We start from the raw sequence: 18964 nt of genomic DNA, 5'->3' as shown, positions 1-18964 counted from the left end.
AATACACATATTACATTTGTATATTTAGCAGGTTGAAAAATCTTAATTGGTATCAAATATATAACCATTATATCATGGTGTTTGTATATTTAGTAGGATGAAAATCTTAAATACGGGTGAGATATGTTCCGTTGGTTTTCTTTACACCATAGGATTTTCCGGAGAGGTAATGATAAAAAAATTGAAAAATACATTGTTAAAAAATAAAAGTAAAATGCTATAATAAACAAATAAATAGATAAATATTTGCATTAAATTTATAAATTAAAATGGTTCCAGGACTACAAATAACAACCTAAAATAGATTGAAAAAAAAACGGATTGAATTTACAATCTAGCAAACCGGTCAAAGTTGTGAAAGAAGTTAATATGTTACGGTTATTAGAAGTTAACATTATGAATGAGTGATTAATTGCAATTTACAAAGAAGTGACACATAAATGATTTTTTTCAATGTTTGAGGATTGTAAAAACGAAAAAATTATCAATATTGTAACTTGGTTATACTTAAAGGTTTTTATGGTTTGATCCGATAGCCGCAATGAAACTATTCACCGAAATAAATTAATCATTGTCCGGACACTGTTTGTCGCCACCACTTTGCGCGGGCACACGTCTAGTGTGTATGTGTGTGTGTATATATATATATATATATATATATATATATATATATATATATATATATATATATATATATATATATATATATATATATATATATATATATATATAGGTTCAAATATTTTTCACATCTATTGTGTGCTAGAATGCACTAATATGAATTCAGTATTAATTATATTTATATTAAATGCTATCCATACTTATAACTCATTTTTATGGAAACCAATTAAATTCGTGATTAATGTCAACAATAATATTCTTTCAGAATAAATTCATATCTAGAAGAATGAGAATGTATTCCAGCAGAATGAGAGTGTACTATAGTAAAATACACTCTTGTTTTTCATATTCCATGCAGCTTTATTGTATTTTAAGTGAGTGAGTCCTTAAACAAAATACAAACTCATATATAAAAACCTAGATGCGAATTATTTCTGAAAGAATGTTATTGTTAACATTAATGACAGATTTAATTAGTTTCCATAAAAAGAGAATTATAATTATGGATATCGTTTAATATACATATAATTATGGAAATCATTTAATATCTATATTTATTTAATTAAATAATTATTTAATTTACTAAATTTCTATTGGTGCATTCTAGCAGACAATAAATGTAAGAAACAAATGGAATTTGTGTGAATGATATATATATATATATATATATATATATATATATATATATATATATATATATATATATATATATATATATATATATATATATATATATATATATATATATATATCATTCACACGAATTCCATTTGTTGTGTATAAGATATCGAAACGAAATTATCATGTAGGTGTACATAAAATCCACAAACAATTTGCGAAATAGAGCTAGAATAAAACATAGGTAATTATTTGAGTATATTTTGTAGATGATATATATAAAACATTTAAAAATCTATATTTTTCTTAATGTTCATTGTGACCCAAGTGGACTCACAAAAGTTTGGGTTAACCATGAAATGTCCTTTCATAGGAGAAACTCTCAAACATTAGAGAAGAACACAAGAATGAAGAACCCTTTATCAAAAACTCTTGAACTTCACCAATAATCACCACAAGAGCAAACCCCATGTTCAAAGTGATGAAACCTATTTATATCTCTAATAATAATCTCACGTTGCACAATCTTTGATATAATCTTGAACACACCATGACAATCCAAACATATTCTCAGATTCTTCATGATACGAATCGGGCATCCTGAAGGCATACTAATTAGCCCAAATGCCAAAGCTAATCTCTCACTATGTACCCACAATAATCGCGCCTTTTCATCATCTTCAACATCAAGTAATATAACATCATGGTTACATACATAACCTTCTTTCTTGCATTTCAAATTCAACCACTCCAACATCCCATAAATCAACCTAATATCACCATGTGAAGAATCACCAACTGTAAAATAATGAACTATGCCTTGTTTCTCGATCCAACTAAGCCCCGGTTCCTTTTTTACCCTTTTCTTTTTCATATTTTTCCTAACTAACCCCACACTATCCCACCTTTTTGCATTCGCATACATATTTGACAATAACACATAAGTAGACTCATCATGAGGTTCCATTTCAAGAACACGTGTAGCACATACTTCACCTAACTCAACATCTTTATGGATCACACAAGCTCCAAGTAAAGCCCTCCATATCATTACACTTGGTTCTTCAATTTCATCGATTAATTTCATAGCTTTCTCAAGATGACCTAATTTCCCATAAAGTGACACCATGCATGTATAATGCTCCATGCAAGGCTTAATACCATAGTCTTGTACCATTGAAGTAAAGTAATCTTTTCCTTTTTCTAACAAACCTATGTTACTACAACCCGAAAGGACTCCAACAAATGTTAACTCATCTGGTTTGATATTTGTTTTACGCATCAAGTCAAACAAAGTCAAAGCCTTTTCACCAAGCCCATGCATGGAATACCCTGAAAGCATCGCGTTCCATGACACCACATCTTTGTGGCTAATCTTTTCGAAAACTAAACGAGCTTGTTTTATGCTCCCACATTTTGCATACATGTCTATCAAAGCATTTGCAACCACAACATTGAGTTCATACAAGGTTTTGATTGTTAAACAATGTATTTGGATGCCTAACTCCAATATAGTCAAGCTAGCACATGCACGAAGAACAGAAGAATATGCCACTTCAGTTAACTGAATTTGATCTTTTAGCATATCAGAAAATAGGGTAAGTGCCATATCCCAGTTTCCTAAATTCACATATCCAACAATTAGTGTGTTCCACGAGACTTCGTTTCGGTTTTTTGATTCTGTGAAAAGTTTGACTGAGTCTTCTATGAATCCACATTTAGAGTAAACATCCATAAGGGCGTTTGATACGTATACATTCAAATCAAGACCAACTTTCTGTACATGGGAATGAATCTGCTTCCCTAATCTTGAATTCTCCATTGTTGCACATGCTTGAAGGACACTAGCAAAAGTAAACTGATTAGGAACAGTGGATCCTTGTCTCATTCTACAAAATAGTCTCACAGCCTCTTCACATCTGTCACTTTGAGAGTATCTTGCAATCATGAAACTCCAAGGGATCACATCTTTTTTGGGTGTCTCTTCGAAAACAAGTCGTGCATCATTGATATCACCAGATTTTGTGTATAAATCAAGTAATGAAACACTAACATAAGGATCGATCTCATAGCAGGTTTTAATAGCACACCCGTGAATGGTCTTACCTGCTTCAATGGCCTCGAGGCCAAGACACGCTTTAAACATACTTGCAAGTGTGAAGTTGTTGGGATTGAAGCCTAGTATGCGCATTTGAGAAAATAACTTGAAAGCTTCTTTGAAGTACTTGTTTTCAGCATAACATGTAATCATTCCTGTCCATGATACCATGTCTTTATGCAAAATTGAATTGAAAACTTCCCTTGCCATTTCAACAAACCCGGAAGATGAATAGGCATCTAGAAGTGCAGTGCCTACAAAAGCATTGGATTGATGACCTAGTTTATAAATTGGCCCATGAACATTTCTGGCTAACTCAGGACACTCCATGTTCACAAGTAGCTTCAAGATAGTAGTGAAAACGAACGCATTAAGCTCATGACCTTCTCTATGTAACCTAACAAACAGTTTGGTGGATTCAGCATGTGGAAACAACTCTGAAAACCCCTGAATTAAAGTGACGAAGGAAACTGTATTTCTGCTAGGCATTTCGTCAAACAGGTTGCGAGCATCCGATAAAAGCTCCGACTTCACGTACAAATTCAAAAGTATATTCCATCCAAACAGGTCCAAGCCACCGCCTTTTTTCAAGATTTGACAGTGAAAGGTCTTTCCTGAGGCTAGGTCGCCACTGATGATGCAATTTTGAAGAAAGCGGGCACCCGTATGAGCATCATCCAAATCCGGGGTTGGAGCTACATATTGTACTTGTTCTTGAGTCAATTGGGCCCAGGTGGAAAAGGATAAAGAAAATGGACAATGTTGGCAATGTTTCAGAGAAAGGGTTGATAGCAATTTGATCGATGCCCGTGTTCTGCAACGATAATAGCATCTTATCATGAGTTTTTAGATAGAAACGTGTGTATCTTCCCAGCCACTTCACGGATTTGAAAGAAGATCCAAGTCGTTCTCAATTGATTAAGTCGAGGATCTGTGATGCTTGTGAGAGAAAATGCGCCAAAAACAGTTTGGAATCGTTTCCAAATAGTTAGGATGTTTTATAAGGCTCGTAACTGAGTGTTATATACATCAACTTAAATCTTTTAAATATAAAATTTCATATATTTGCATAATTGTTCTAAAAACATCTCAACAACTATCACAACGAACCATTATTTAGAGATTAACAATCAAAGATTATATTTATTATTTAGTTAACTTTATATGATTTACAGAAGTACTTTTTGTTGGTCAATCTAGATATGGGTTGAATATATTGTTGGGCATCTTCACCAACTAATTTATAATCAAACACAAATATGAACGCTTTAAAGAAGGAAAAAATCGATTAATTTTCATAAGCTTTTTTCAAGATTTATGCAAAATATATTAAGGATTTTCGTAAATAATCATCAATTTCACAGGTGTATTTGCCCAGGGCCTCACGAAAGCTTGGGGCCCCAAATTTACGGGTAATACGGTTTTTATATATATTTAATATATATAAAATAATACTCTTTATTTTGCAAATTTTCCTCTCAGCTTAGTTGGTCACGTACTCAAATTAGGGGCGCTTTATTTGATGCATTTTTTTAGTGGCAAGAGTTCGAAACTGTTTCACGTTAATTTTGTTATGTTTTGGGGTTATTAAAATTTGAGATTAGTTCTAATTATATAATTTTTAAAACATAAATGGAATTAAGAAAAAGAATAATGAGGCAAATATTTAGGAAGATGACGAGACTTTAGAAATAGCCACCAATAAAAAACATGAAATCTTATTTTGTTTCTCATACAATCGCTTTAGCCCATTTTCAAATATTAACTCAATCGATTATTTTTCTTCTCGATTCTCTAATCTCTCTCGAATCTCTGTTAGTGATTTAATCACATGAGTTTATTGGAATTCATGACTAATCTATTAAGGTATTTATTAACGTTTAATTGATTTTTATATTTTGATTTTGTGTTTAAAAGCTGAAACCAAATGAAGTATTCAATAATTGTTCTTTAGATTTGATTTTCTGATTTTTAGATGTTAATGGTCTAGTGTGCACTGGCAGTGGGTTTCATGTTCAATTTTTTTGGTTGGCTTGTGTTTATAAGTTGAAACCAAATGAAGTACTTTTTTTTGTTGGCCGAATGCTTGTAAACATGTGTTTTAGTTTGTACTTTAGTCTTTGGGCATCAAATATTTGAAGAACGAAATGAATACTTTATTTATTTAGCAAATTACCAACAAACTTTGTCAAATTTAAGGTTTAAATATAGTTGAAAAACATCAAGCATGGCTTTGTTCAATATTATAATGAAATTGTTTGGTATATTTATATGTAGATTTGAAAAGTAAAAGCACATTAAAGGAAAATTTTTCTTAAAATGCTCGAGGATGAATCAAAAACCGAACAATATCGCCATCCGCCTAATGTCAACCATCATGTGTTTTCATTTTTTTTTTGGTATCATTTGAATATATAATAATTTTTTTAATCATTGATTTATATCATACGTTTTGGTTATGTTACTTCTTGAGAAAGATATATTGGATAACGTTGATTATTACTTTATACTTTTATTAGTGATTTTACATCTAGAAAAAACTCACACCAATATTTTTTTATAACTTTATGCAGTTTCATATTTATAACATCAGTTGCATAATTGAATAAAAATACCGAAGTTGGAACAAGTAGCTTCTTTCAAAGCTTAATGAACCTCAATTGTAAGTTTTTCATCTCTTTTATCAATTTGTATATGAATTTTGATATTTTGCTTTAAATTATTGGAATTTGAAGGGGCCCTTTCTTTCTTTTTGCCCTGAGCCTCTTATCTATTGGAACCGGCCCTAGGTCTCACATGCGGGAACGAGACCTGCAAAATCACAAAACGACGCCATTTTACAAAAAATAAATAAATAAATAAATAAATAAAATGAAAATAGACGATTTAACTCGCAAACATGCAATAAAAATAACTAGGGGTGTTAATTGAGCCGGATTCACGTTGGCGGATAAGAATACATCAACCCAACCCAACTCATACTTGTATTCAGATTCGCAGGTCAGAAACATCAACACAACCTAACTCACATAACCTGTTTAGCTATGCAGGGTCACGGGTTTATGGGTATTTAAAGATAGAGTGACGAGCGTTTGTGGGCCGGTGGAGCGTAGTATTGGTGGTTTGCGGCTTTGCGTCAGTGGCTTGGTGGGTTGCAACACCAAGATGTCAAATCAGGCAATCGTGTCGTGTTTTTGTTTGACACGACACGACATGACATTGTTTTATTTAACACAACACGATGTCGTGTTTATTTTCAATAACACCAAAATAAGTCGATTAAAACACAAGACGACACGACAAACATAAAATAATATAATTATTAGTGTATTTAATTTATACTTAATCACATATAATTCGAAAAACACGACAAACACATGCTAAATCGTGTCAATTTCATGTCGAATTTTAAACACGACACGATACAAACTCGTGTTTTTGCATTTGACATGAACACAACACGAATCCAAATTTCAATTTCGTCTCAATTTCGTTTCATATCGTGTATTTTTGTTGTGTAGTGTCATAAATTGACATCCCTACCGACATTAGGTGGTGAGGTAGTAAGGTAAGGGCTAGATATGTGGTGTTTTTGAGTAACAAGGAGATAAAGATTGAGTTTTTGATTGAGTATGACACATCGCACTCATAAGTCATATATATATATATATATATATATATATATATATATATATATATATATATATATATATATATATATATATATATATATATATATATATATATATATATATATATGTGTGTTGGATTAGTGTCTAAGTCCATAACTATTTTGGTATGTACTCGACCCGATGGTGCATGGTCCTTTTGGGTTGCCTTCACCAAAGCAACTTGATTGTAGAAATAAATAAAGAGAGAGAGGTTATTATGATTTATTAATATGTTATAAGAATAATATATTAAAGGAGAAATCATATTTGTTTAATTAATATTGGTCAATAATTAATTAAGAATTAATTTTGTGATCAAGTGTAATTAATTAAACTAGAGGGGCTGAATTGTAATTATGTGATAGTTACAAAATAAGGTAAGGATTATCTTACATATATGGTGAACGAATTTGAGGTGTAAATCCCTTAGAATTCGACTAGGATAAGGGTTTTTAGGACTTATCTTATGGTTGCTTGGTGGACAAGCAACTAGATAAGGATAAGGACTAAAACCTTAATCTTTACACCTATATAAACCCCTAGGGCTTAGGAATTCGTCTAACCCTTCCCAAGAGGTCCTAAGGACGAATTCTAACCTCCCTCCTCTCTCTTTATACCTTCTTCACTTGCTTATGGTGTTTGTAAGCCATTAGAGGAGTGACACTTGTGACTCTCAGCTTTCCAAGGTCAATTCAAGGAGGAATTGGATTGTTATTGCTATATAACAATCAAGGTATGTTCTTAAACCTAATTACATGTGAATTCTGATTTCCATATGCTAGAATTAGGGTTCAAAGTCTTGGATTCAAAGTATGTACAATAGAGAAACCTAGATCCAAGCTTTAGGGTTTGTATGAGCACATAGGATGTCTTATGACCAAAACCCATCAGTGGTATCAGAGCCATGATTGGTTTCTATTGTATTGATGCTTGATGTAACTGAAAATCGTGTTTTGGTCTCACTGTTCGACCTGACTCGGCGAGTCACTCTTGGACTCGGCGAGTTCCAGAGGGTGACTCGGCGAGTCGGTGCGTCAGATAGTGCTTATCTCGGGATTTCTTGCTGTTTTTGCATTTGGATAATTACCTTATCATGTTAGATTAATATTAATCCGATTATATGATATATTTGACTATATTTTTAATCTAATTGAAGATATTTATCAATTAATAAGATAATTGTTTCCTTATAAGATAATTGATTAATTATTTTAAGAAAATTGATAAATTATTTTGCAAGAAATCATCAAATATGGATAATTATGTGATTAAATGTTAATTTGAATTATTTGTTATTTGATCCTTATTGTTGTGAAAAGTTTCATATTTGGCCCTTTAGGTTTTATAGTTTAAATTTGAACCCCAAAAGTTTTGTTGTTTTGAAATTTAAATAGTTGAAACCCTAATGTTTTGAAAAAGGTTTCAAAACTTGCCCTCAAGTTTTGGAATTTAAATTTTGATTAATTGTTTAATTTTGATGTATATTTAAATTCTAAACCCTAATGTAACATCCCCCTCTGGCACGTATCACAATATTGTCCGCTTTGGGCCACTCGGCACGAGGACTTCCCAGGGGGTCACCCATCCTGGTACTACTCCCGCCCGAGCACGCTTAACTGCAGAGTTCTTATGGGATCTGCTGCCCTCACGACTTTAAAACGCGTTGTGACAAGGAAGGTATCCACACCCCTTTTATAAGGAAATGTTTCGTTCTCCTTCCAAGCCGATGTGGGATCAGATCTAACCCACTTTCACCCCCCGTTATAGGGTTCGACGTCCCCGTCGAACACATCGACCCGTGCCCTAGCTCTGATACCATTTATAACATCCCCCTCGGGCACGTATCACAATATTGTCCGCTTTGGGCCACTCGGCACGAGGACTTCCCAAGGGGTCACCCATCCTGGTACTACTCCCGCCCGAGCACGCTTAACTGCAGAGTTCTTATGGGATCTGCTGCCCTCACGGCTTTAAAACGCGTTGTGACAAGGAAGGTATCCACACCCTTTTTATAAGGAAATGTTTCGTTCTCCTTCCAAGCCGATGTGGGATCAGATCTAACCCACTTTCACCCCCCGTTATAGGGTTCGACGTCCCCGTCGAACACATCGACTCGTGCCCTAGCTCTGATACCATTTATAACATCCCCCTCGGGCACGTATCACAATATTGTCCGCTTTGGGCCACTCGGCACGAGGACTTCCCAAGGGGTCACCCATCCTGGTACTACTCCCGCCCGAGCACGCTTAACTGCAGAGTTCTTATGGGATCTGCTGCCCTCATGGCTTTAAAACACGTTGTGACAAGGAAGGTATCCACACCCCTTTTATAAGGAAATGTTTTGTTCTCCTTCCAAGCTGATGTGGGATCAGATCAAACCCACTTTCACCCCCCATTATAGGGTTCGACGTCCCCGTCGAACACATCGACCCGTGCCCTGGCTCTGATACCATTTGTAACATCTCCCTCTGGCACGTATCACAATATTGTCCGTTTTGGGCCACTTGGCACGAGGACTTCCCAGGGGGTCACCCATCCTGGTACTACTCCCGCCCGAGCACGCTTAACTTTATGGGATCTGCTGCCCTCACGGCTTTAAAACACGTTGCGATAGGGAAGGTATCCACACCCCTTATATGGAGATGTTTCGTTCTCCTTCCAAGCCGATGTGGGATCAGATCTAACCCAATTTCACCCCCCATTATAGGGTTCGACGTCCCCGTCGAACACATCGACCCATGCCCTGGCTCTGATACCATTTGTAACATCCCCCTCGGGCACGTATCACAATATTGTCCGCTTTGGGCCACTCGGCAGGAGGACTTCCCAGGGGGTCACCCATCCTGGTACTGCTCCCGCCCGAGCACGTTTAACTGCAGAGTTCTTATGGGATCTGCTGCCCTCACGGCTTTAAAACGCATTGTGACAAAGAAGGTATCCACACCCCTTTTATAAGGAAATGTTTCGTTCTCCTTCCAAGCCGATGTGGGATCAGATCTAACCCACTTTCACCCCCCATTATAGGGTTCGACGTCCCCGTCGAACACATCGACCCGTGCCCTAGCTCTGATACCATTTGTAACATCCCCCTATGGCACGTATCACAATATTGTCCGCTTTGGGCCACTCGGCACGAGGACTTCCCAGGGGGTCACCCATCCTGGTACTACTCCCGCCCGAGCACGCTTAACTGCAGAGTTCTTATGGGATCTGCTGCCCTCACGGCTTTAAAACGCGTTGTGACAAGGAAGGTATCCACACCCCTTTTATAAGGAAATGTTTCGTTCTCCTTCCAAGCCGATGTGGGATCAGATCTAACCCACTTTGAAAGTGGGTTAGATCTGATCCCACATCGGCTGGGAAGGAGAACTAAGCATTCCTTATAAGGGGTGTGGATACCTTTCCTATAACAACGCGTTTTAAAGCCGTAAGGGCAGCAGATCCCATAAGAACTCTGCAGTTAAGCGTGCTCGGGCGGGAGTAGTACCAGGATGGGTGACCCCGTGGGAAGTCCTCGTGCCGAGTGGCCCAAAGCGGACAATATTGTGATACGTGTCAGTGCCAGAGGGGGATGTTACAAATGGTATCAGAGCTAGGGCACGGGTCGATGTGTTCGACGGGGACGTCGAACCCTATAATGGGGGGTGAAAATGGGTTAGATCTGATCCCACATCGGCTTGGAAGGAGAACGAAACATCTCCATATAAGGGGTGTGGATACCTTCCCTATCACAACGCGTTTTAAAGCCGTGAGGGCAGCAGATCCCATAAGAACTCTGCAGTTAAGCGTGCTCGGGCGGGAGTAGTACCACGATGGGTGACCCCCTGGGAAGTCCTCGTGCCGAGTGGCCCAAAGCGGACAATATTGTGATACGTGCCAGAGGGAGATGTTACACCTAATGTGTTGAAATGTTTCAAAACTTGCCCTCAAGTTTTGGAATTTAAAAGTTGATTAAAAGTTTAATTAGGAATGTTAAATTCTAAAACTCTAGCATAGTTTTGAAAAAGTTCAAATCACACCCTTATGGTTTTATTAATTAATTAAGGTGTATAATTAAAAGAGGTTTAATAAATCCATAAAAGTTTAGGTCTACAATTAAAAGTATAATTGTTAAATTAGACCACCTAGTATTTTGAAAGTATAAAATACACTCTATACTATATATAACATTAAAAGTCTAACATTATATATATGTATGAATAAAAGTCAGTCTTACCGTTAGTAGGCCTCATTCACGAAGCTAGTCTATAAGGGGTGTTTAAGGAAATTGCCTATAAAATGGCGATTGAATGGGTATCCACTCTTACCCACCGCACTCTTGACTAGTGGAGGGTCGTTAGCCGAACGGGTAGGATAGGACGAAACCTTCCATTATAAGTATAATGAATTACTAAAGTAACTAAATGTTTTCATAAAATTCCCAATCTTAGTTACTTAGGCAAAAGTGAATTGATGCAATTCCATGAAATTACACTTTGTGCCCTTGCGAAGACGTTAGTGGAGCGTGTGTGGTTTACCAGCACACTAATTGGTTCTAAGCAAAGGTAGCAAAGGGTGACTCAATGTTTGTCATAGTTCGGTGGAGCGTGTGTGGTTTACCGGCACATCGAATAGGTGACTGTAACATGTGAGGGAACCATGTAAGTTTGCATGGTTATTCACACCCGCTTTGTGATCCTCGGCATCCCAGTCACAAACAAGAGGGGCATATCGAGATTTAAACATGCCATTGAAAGTTCAATGAATCTCAAAGGATCTAGGAGTTTTCATAGGTTTAAAACTTAAATTTCTTTTTTGATTTTTCTGGTGGAAATTAGTGAATCGTCATTCACTTACCTTCAAATATTCTCCAATTTGGGTTACGGCATCCCTCTCCTGAGTTGTAGAATATTGTGTTGGGTCCTAGCCTTAGTATCTCATTTGGGTGATTTACTAAGGACTCAATCTATCAACTAACTTGAATTCGTTTTTCTCCCGTTTTGTAGATGTCAAAGTTCGACAACTATGGTCTTCTCAAATCCCGTGGAACAAGCATTCCACATGAAGATGGTATTCCACGATTCGATCGAGGAACAAGAAATCATGCTTCACTTCCCCCACCTCCTCCAATTGTTCTCCCTAACCCACAAGATCGAAGAATTGAAAGGTTCAACATCACTAAAGCCCTATTGGAAATGAAACATGAAGATGGTAAACCCGTGCGTGCCCACGTTCTAGGAATGAAATCACACATTGATAGGTTGATAATGTTGGGTGTGTCATTCCCGAATGAGTTGGCTGTGAATTGGGTTTTGCAGTCACTTCCAGAATCATATAATGAGTTCAAAAGAAAGTATTATATGATGAATTATGACGACAACCTCATTGACCTAACTTACATGCTCATTGCTGCCGAATCAGAAATGATTTGGCGAAACAATGGAGCGTATTTGTTGGGAAAGTCAACCAACCATACTTCCGAGGACGTTCTAGGAGAACCGACCTGCGTTTGCTGCCAAAGGAAAGGGCGTTGGATACAAGTCTGCCAAAAGAGCCTGAAGAGTCCAAAAGATGGGAGAGTCAAAGAGTATGGCTGCGCTTCAGGTAAAATCCACTATCTAACTCAATTAAGTTCCTATTCATTGATTCTTAATGTGATAAGATTGCATTTGAATGTTTTGCAGGATCGGTGAAAAGAAAGGAAGCTTGGTGAAAGAGCAAGAAGAATCTAATCACAAGGAATGGATCTTGATCGCATGGACTTGAAGATTAGATTTTGAACTTAGATAGTTATGATAGAGTTGTTAGAAATTTTCTTTTGAAATACATAGTTTTCAATGGATTTTGCATTGTAAGGACATATGTTTTCCGCTGCTTTTATAAATAAAATAAATTTTCGTTTGACTTATTTATTTATTTGTTTATTTCCTTGCAATGAAATCGTTATGAAAATTGGTGTCTGCATATTTCTACAACAAATGGATATGATTCTTATTTATGGTGTTTATGGAAAAGTCGAAAATTTACCAAATAGGGAGAGTTTTCTCATCGCCCAAGTTTCAATTGGACAGAAATTTGGAATCATGCAACTTGGTTGCACGATGAATGAGAAATTTTATATATGGAAATTAGACTAATTCGTTGACAAGGTGTCAAGTGAAGGACTAAGAGATCGAGCACACAATGTTGCGTGTTGATCAAGTCCACCATAAGAGTAAAAAATGATATTCGTCATGATTTACTATGGGTTTAGTAAATATGATTATACTTACATGATTAGGTGTAATTTTGAATTGATTAAAGGGTTTAAATCAATAGCAGAACGAATAAGAAGAATCAAGTAGGCAGAAAGATAAAAGTTACTCCATTCTAAGATGAAGGGAGAGTACCTTTTATGCTTTATGATAGGTCTTAATGATTAAGAACCATATCTCAGTTGATCCTCTAAGTGAGTCTTAGTACAATTGTATGTCTAAGAAGAGGAATCAAGAATTGAAGAAATGGTTAAATCAATAAGTCAATCATACTTCGTTCCAATAACAAATCTTGAAGTGTTTTGATAAAAACTACACTAACTCTTGAATATTTGTTTGTCAAGAAATGTTTATTGACAAGAGAATCTTATATGTCAAGGAGTCAGTGGGAGTCTTAGTGGTCTTGAAAAGTTTCAAGAACAAATCAAATAAACCTTATCGATCATCACTAGCACACGAGTTGAGGTTTACAACCTATCGTGTTGACATTATTTTGATTCTGTGCCAATCCAATCGAGTTAATTATGCATGTGAGTTCTATGAGTTCTCATTTTGAACGCAGAAAAGGCAAAGCACCTTAATCAATGAAAGGTACATTGATAGGAAAGGGTGAGCTGCTTAACTACTTGGAAGACATGGTGGGCAGCTGTGCTACCATAAAGGCAAGAAATCGAGATCAAGAAAGTTCGAACCATAAGAGTTTGAATTTGTCGTAAACTTTGGTTTTGACAAATTCACAAGGATAGGAACACATACACCGCTCAAATCTAAGTGTCATAAGATTTCCTCCTTCATGAAAATGATTGTGAGGAAATGCTTTCACTAAGAAAGATTTAAGAAGATAGTGATTGTAAAATTGCATTCTCGAATTCGATTATGGTTACGGTATCCCTTTCCATAATTTGAATTGTGAGGTTTGGCAATTAGTCTTAATTGTTTGGACACACATATGAACTATCGAAGGCAAAGGTGTATAAGTTCAAGAAGCCTTGATAAAAGATTATCAAAGCACTATGTATTAGAAACATGGACTTAAGAAATTCAATAGGTACTGTCTTTCTGGAAGTTAAGATGTTTAAGAATACATGTCGAAGCTAGTGGGAGCATAAGTGTTATGTTTTATAATAATCATCATGATAGTGAGAGCATAAATGTTATGATTGTATGATTATTAAGGAAAGTATTGCAAGGTTAGCAATATTAATTATAGAAAACAAGAGTCATACTTTGCAAAGTCGCAATAGTTGAAGAGTTGTTTTGCTATAATTAAGGGAGAGAATATTATGCTTCATTTCAAATCTAAAGGTTTAGGTTGAGAAATGTTAATAAAATTTAGTCAAAGGTACAAAGTGTGTTCTTAAAATTTCTATTATGATTACGGCATCCCTCTTCACAATTCGAATTTTGAGAACATAGCAAATAAAACATTATGTGTCGTGTCCCATACGCTTTTGGATCGATTGCAAATGCTTTAATGTTTGACCATTCTAAAATTTTCCAAATTTCTAGCGCATTTAGAGGGAAAAAGGACAAGAATTGGTTTTGACTAAAACAATTAAACAACTATCAAAGGACAATCCAAAGTTCGACGATGATTGGTCGCTTGTGAGTAGTTGGAAGTATAGTATTGGAAGATATTAAAATGTTCTCATATTGGATGGACCATATCAACATCATTAGGAATAGATAAGATCCTATTAAAAATAAGTTGTCATATGGAAAATATGGAAATGTATCTATATTAGGAGGTAAATATTGAAAATCTATGTCTAGATTAGAAACTTTTATGCAAAAGGATGTTCAAAGGAATGTACTTTGAGTGAGAGACATCATATCTAAGGAATTGTCTTGTAACAATCTCTGATAGAGGACTTTGTAATATTATTGGCAATAGTCTTTGTGACTTTGGTGCATTGGCATTACGAAAGGGTAAGTTGCATAAAGTGTTAGAATCTAGCATTTTCTATAAGTAGCAAGAATTGATATTCTTACACTTATGGAAAAAGGATTTGGAGTTGTAAAATGAGAAAGATTGGAAATGTGTTCAATTGATCTATTTCACAAAGTAAGAACCATAGGTAAACATTGTGTGCATGCTGGGAGCATGAGACAGGTGTTGGAATTCAAGTAAGAAGTTGATTAACCGAAACGAAAAATAATGAGTAATCAATATGGTGATAAATAAAAGGTGTTTTATTTATACTCAAAGGTTTGAGGCCATATGGGATTAGTATTATTCTTGTGTTTCACTTTGCATGTTTTGACTTGCAGGATAATTGAGTTTATTAAGAATAATCGAATTATTCGAACGGGCCACAGTCATTCATATGTTGGAAGTAGATATGAATGAAGACTGTCGTGAATTGGTGTGTGGATTGTCTAAAAGAGTATTAAACAAAAGCAAATGTTTGCTGCAACGTTCATGAGTGCTTATGAATATGATTTGAGCATTGGATTAAACCCACGCTCACTTGGATCACTCCATGAATTGTATCACGAGTGATTGGTGAGACGATAACATCTTATATTCTTGAAACCGAGATGTGTGAGTTGTATCTTGCGAATCGGTTGCACATTGATAATATGTAAACGCACTAGTAACTTGGTGTTATAAAACATATTGTTGTGTGTGGTTCGGTGAGTGAGTACAAGCGAGCATTGTATCAAAGTTTATCCATTCCTTTTATTCAAAGTAGGATAAAAGCGATATCTTTGGGCCCCTCGATGGTTTAATGATGACAAACGTAAATGCTCGGCCGAGCTAGGGCTAATTTGATTTGTTCAATTAGTCAGTCATCATAAATCGGGAATCGAGATATAGTACAACGAGAATGATTTAAAATCATATCTCATATGATATCTAGAATGGAGGAATATATGATCCCTTATCTAAGGACACGCGTATTTGATATGATCAGAGTTGACAGCGGCTTTGGAAAGCTACGATTGCAGATCGGGATCCGAAGTCATACGCAGAATAGTTATTAGACTTATCCAAGTGGGAGACTGTTGGATTAGTGTCTAAGTCCATAACTATTTTGGTATGTACATGGTGCATGGTCCTTTTGGGTTGCCTTCACCAAAGCAACTTGATTGGAGAAATAAATAAAGAGAGAGAGGTTATTATGATTTATTAATATGTTATAAGAATAATATATTAAAGGAGAAATCATATTTGTTTAATTAATATTGGTCAATAATTAATTAAGAATTAATTTTGTGATCAAGTGTAATTAATTAAACTAGAGGGGCTGAATTGTAATTATGTGATAGTTACAAAATAAGGTAAGGATTATCTTATATATATGGTGAACGAATTTGAGGTGTAAATCCCTTAGAATTCGACTAGGATAAGGGTTTCTAGGACTTATCTTATGGTTGCTTGGTGGACAAGTAACTAGATAAGGATAAGGACTAAAACCTTAATCTTTACACCTATATAAACCCCTAGGGCTTAGGAATTCGTCTAACCCTTCCCAAGAGGTCCTAAGGACGAATTCTAACCTCCCTCCTCTCTCTTTATACCTTCTTCACTTGCTTATGGTGTTTGTAAGCCATTAGAGGAGTGACACTTGTGACTCTCAGCTTTCCAAGGTCAATTCAAGGAGGAATTGGATTGTTATTGCTATATAACAATCAAGGTATGTTCTTAAACCTAATTACATGTGAATTCTGATTTCCATATGCTAGAATTAGGGTTCAAAGTCTTGGATTCAAAGTATGTACAATAGAGAAACCTAGATCCAAACTTTAGGGTTTGTATGAGCACATAGGATGTCTTATGACCAAAACCCATCAATTGGTTCATGCGAAAATATAAATATCTTGCGAAAACGCGAAAACAAATTTTATCTTATAAAAATCAAACACATGTACTATATAAAAAAAAAATTATTAGCAATAAATTAAAGATAATAAGTTTACATTGGATGATATTATGGTAATATAGATTTAAAGATGGTTTTAATAATTATTTTTTTTCACGTCCTTAATCATTTTTAAATTCATGTTTTCATAATAAAAATGTTAAAAATCATACTTTTATGAAACATTTTTTCATCTATCATCGATTATCATCATGTATTTCAAAGTTTGGATGAATTATTTTCCAAAATATAATGTTGAGGTAACACAATATTATAGGTGTTTCTTGTTTTCGCGTTTTCACAAATTATTTGTATTTTCGAATGAAACCTCCCCTATATATATATATATATATATATATATATATATATATATATATATATATATATATATATATATATATATATATATATATATATATATATATATTGGCGGATTAATCCACGTAACCCAACACGGCCTATAAAATAAATGGGTTGGCGGGCCATAAATTTCAACCCAAATTTATTTATTTTCATATCGGGTTACAGGTTGGGTCGATAATTTTTAGAAAAAAAAAAACTTTTTTTTTGTGCTAGAAAACTTCAAAGATCATTTTCATTGAAAAAAAACAGTTGCATAATATAGTTCTGACAAAAGAAAATGCAAATAATAATAATAATAATTTCAAAGATGTTTTATAATATAGTCCCTACGAAGATGGTATGGTACCTACAAATTTCGTGGCTATTTCTTAAAATCCAAATTTTTTTCCCCAATTATTGGAAACCCCTTATGAGGAAGCCTAATTTATTTAATTTTTTCTCGGTAAATAAGCAAGGAAAAAAGAGACTTGTACAATGAAAAACTAATTATTCAAGAGCTTGTTTTGTAAACTTGTAATTTTCGTACAAGATTTAAATAATGAACCGTCTTGTGCAAATTGGTTGTTTTAACCGGAGAGTTGTTTGTCAATCATCAAAGTGCACAGTGAGTGAATTGTAAACTTCTACGAATTTTTAAAATCTATATATTTATACGGTTGTTGTACTTGTACCAATACATCCAAAATTCATATAAGGCCATGAGGAATGAGATATGTGAATGGGTGCTAAAGGAGCTTGCTAGTGAGAGGAGAGAGAAGAACTCCAACTTACCATAATGGTCCCGGTCTTTGATCCAATAAATCATTTTACACCCATAATCTTTAAATACTTATATAATACATTTTTAATGCAATTTACATCCACAATCTTCTTTGAATATTTAGGGACAAAATATTTATTTAATGTAATTTTTTCTTTAATTTTTTTAATCATGTTTAAATCATTTTGTAAATTGTTTTATTTAATATGAAATATTTGTGTTTTATAAAAATAGAATTTGTTTAAGTTTGAAAATAAACAAATAAAAAACGTGCCGGTCTATTATGCTATTACTTCCCAATAAATTCTAAGAAGAACATTTTATTGAGGTGGCATCATAAAGATTAAGATGACAGTGTGCTAAGCTTAAGTGGCAATATGTTACTGCTAGAGGGTGTAGTGCCACGATTACTACACTATCTTCTTGCTATATAGGCGTCACCTCATTGTCATGTCATTTTTACTATAAAAGTGTGGTTCTTTGTCACGCATTAGGTGTGAGAACCATGACATGCCACGTTACTTTTTTAACAATTTAATTTTAATAAAACTTAAAATTTCATTAATTGAAATAAAAGAAATACATAGTAGAATTATAAAAACTTAGAAACTTCAAACCACAAAAAAAACATTAAACAGAAGTACACAAATAAAGAAATTAAAACATATTAAATGAAGAGAAAGACATTTTCAAATGATTTTGAGAGAAATAGAGGTGTTGGTGTGGTTTAAAAA

The 18964-nt window shown here is 34.7% G+C and overlaps 1 protein-coding gene across 1 annotated transcript; it reads right to left on the bottom strand.

Moving 5' to 3' along the window:
- Nucleotides 1–1480: 1480 nt before the first annotated feature.
- On the bottom strand, nt 1481–4449 carry LOC111912331 (putative pentatricopeptide repeat-containing protein At5g13230, mitochondrial). Its single transcript, XM_023908057.3, has one exon. The coding sequence runs from the start codon at nt 4175–4177 to the stop codon at nt 1679–1681; it is 2499 nt and encodes an 832-aa protein (XP_023763825.1). The 5' UTR covers nt 4178–4449; the 3' UTR covers nt 1481–1678.
- Nucleotides 4450–18964: the final 14515 nt, after the last annotated feature.

The sequence above is a fragment of the Lactuca sativa genome, chromosome 3 (assembly GCF_002870075.4).
Source record: "Lactuca sativa cultivar Salinas chromosome 3, Lsat_Salinas_v11, whole genome shotgun sequence".
Lineage (NCBI taxonomy): Eukaryota > Viridiplantae > Streptophyta > Magnoliopsida > Asterales > Asteraceae > Lactuca > Lactuca sativa.
This window is presented reverse-complemented; position numbering and strand designations above follow the sequence as displayed.

What these genes read in the sequence shown, in the direction of transcription:
- LOC111912331 (XM_023908057.3), bottom strand. Translation starts at nt 4,177, where the DNA reads ATGATAAGATGCTATTATCGTTGCAGAACACGGGCATCGATCAAATTG.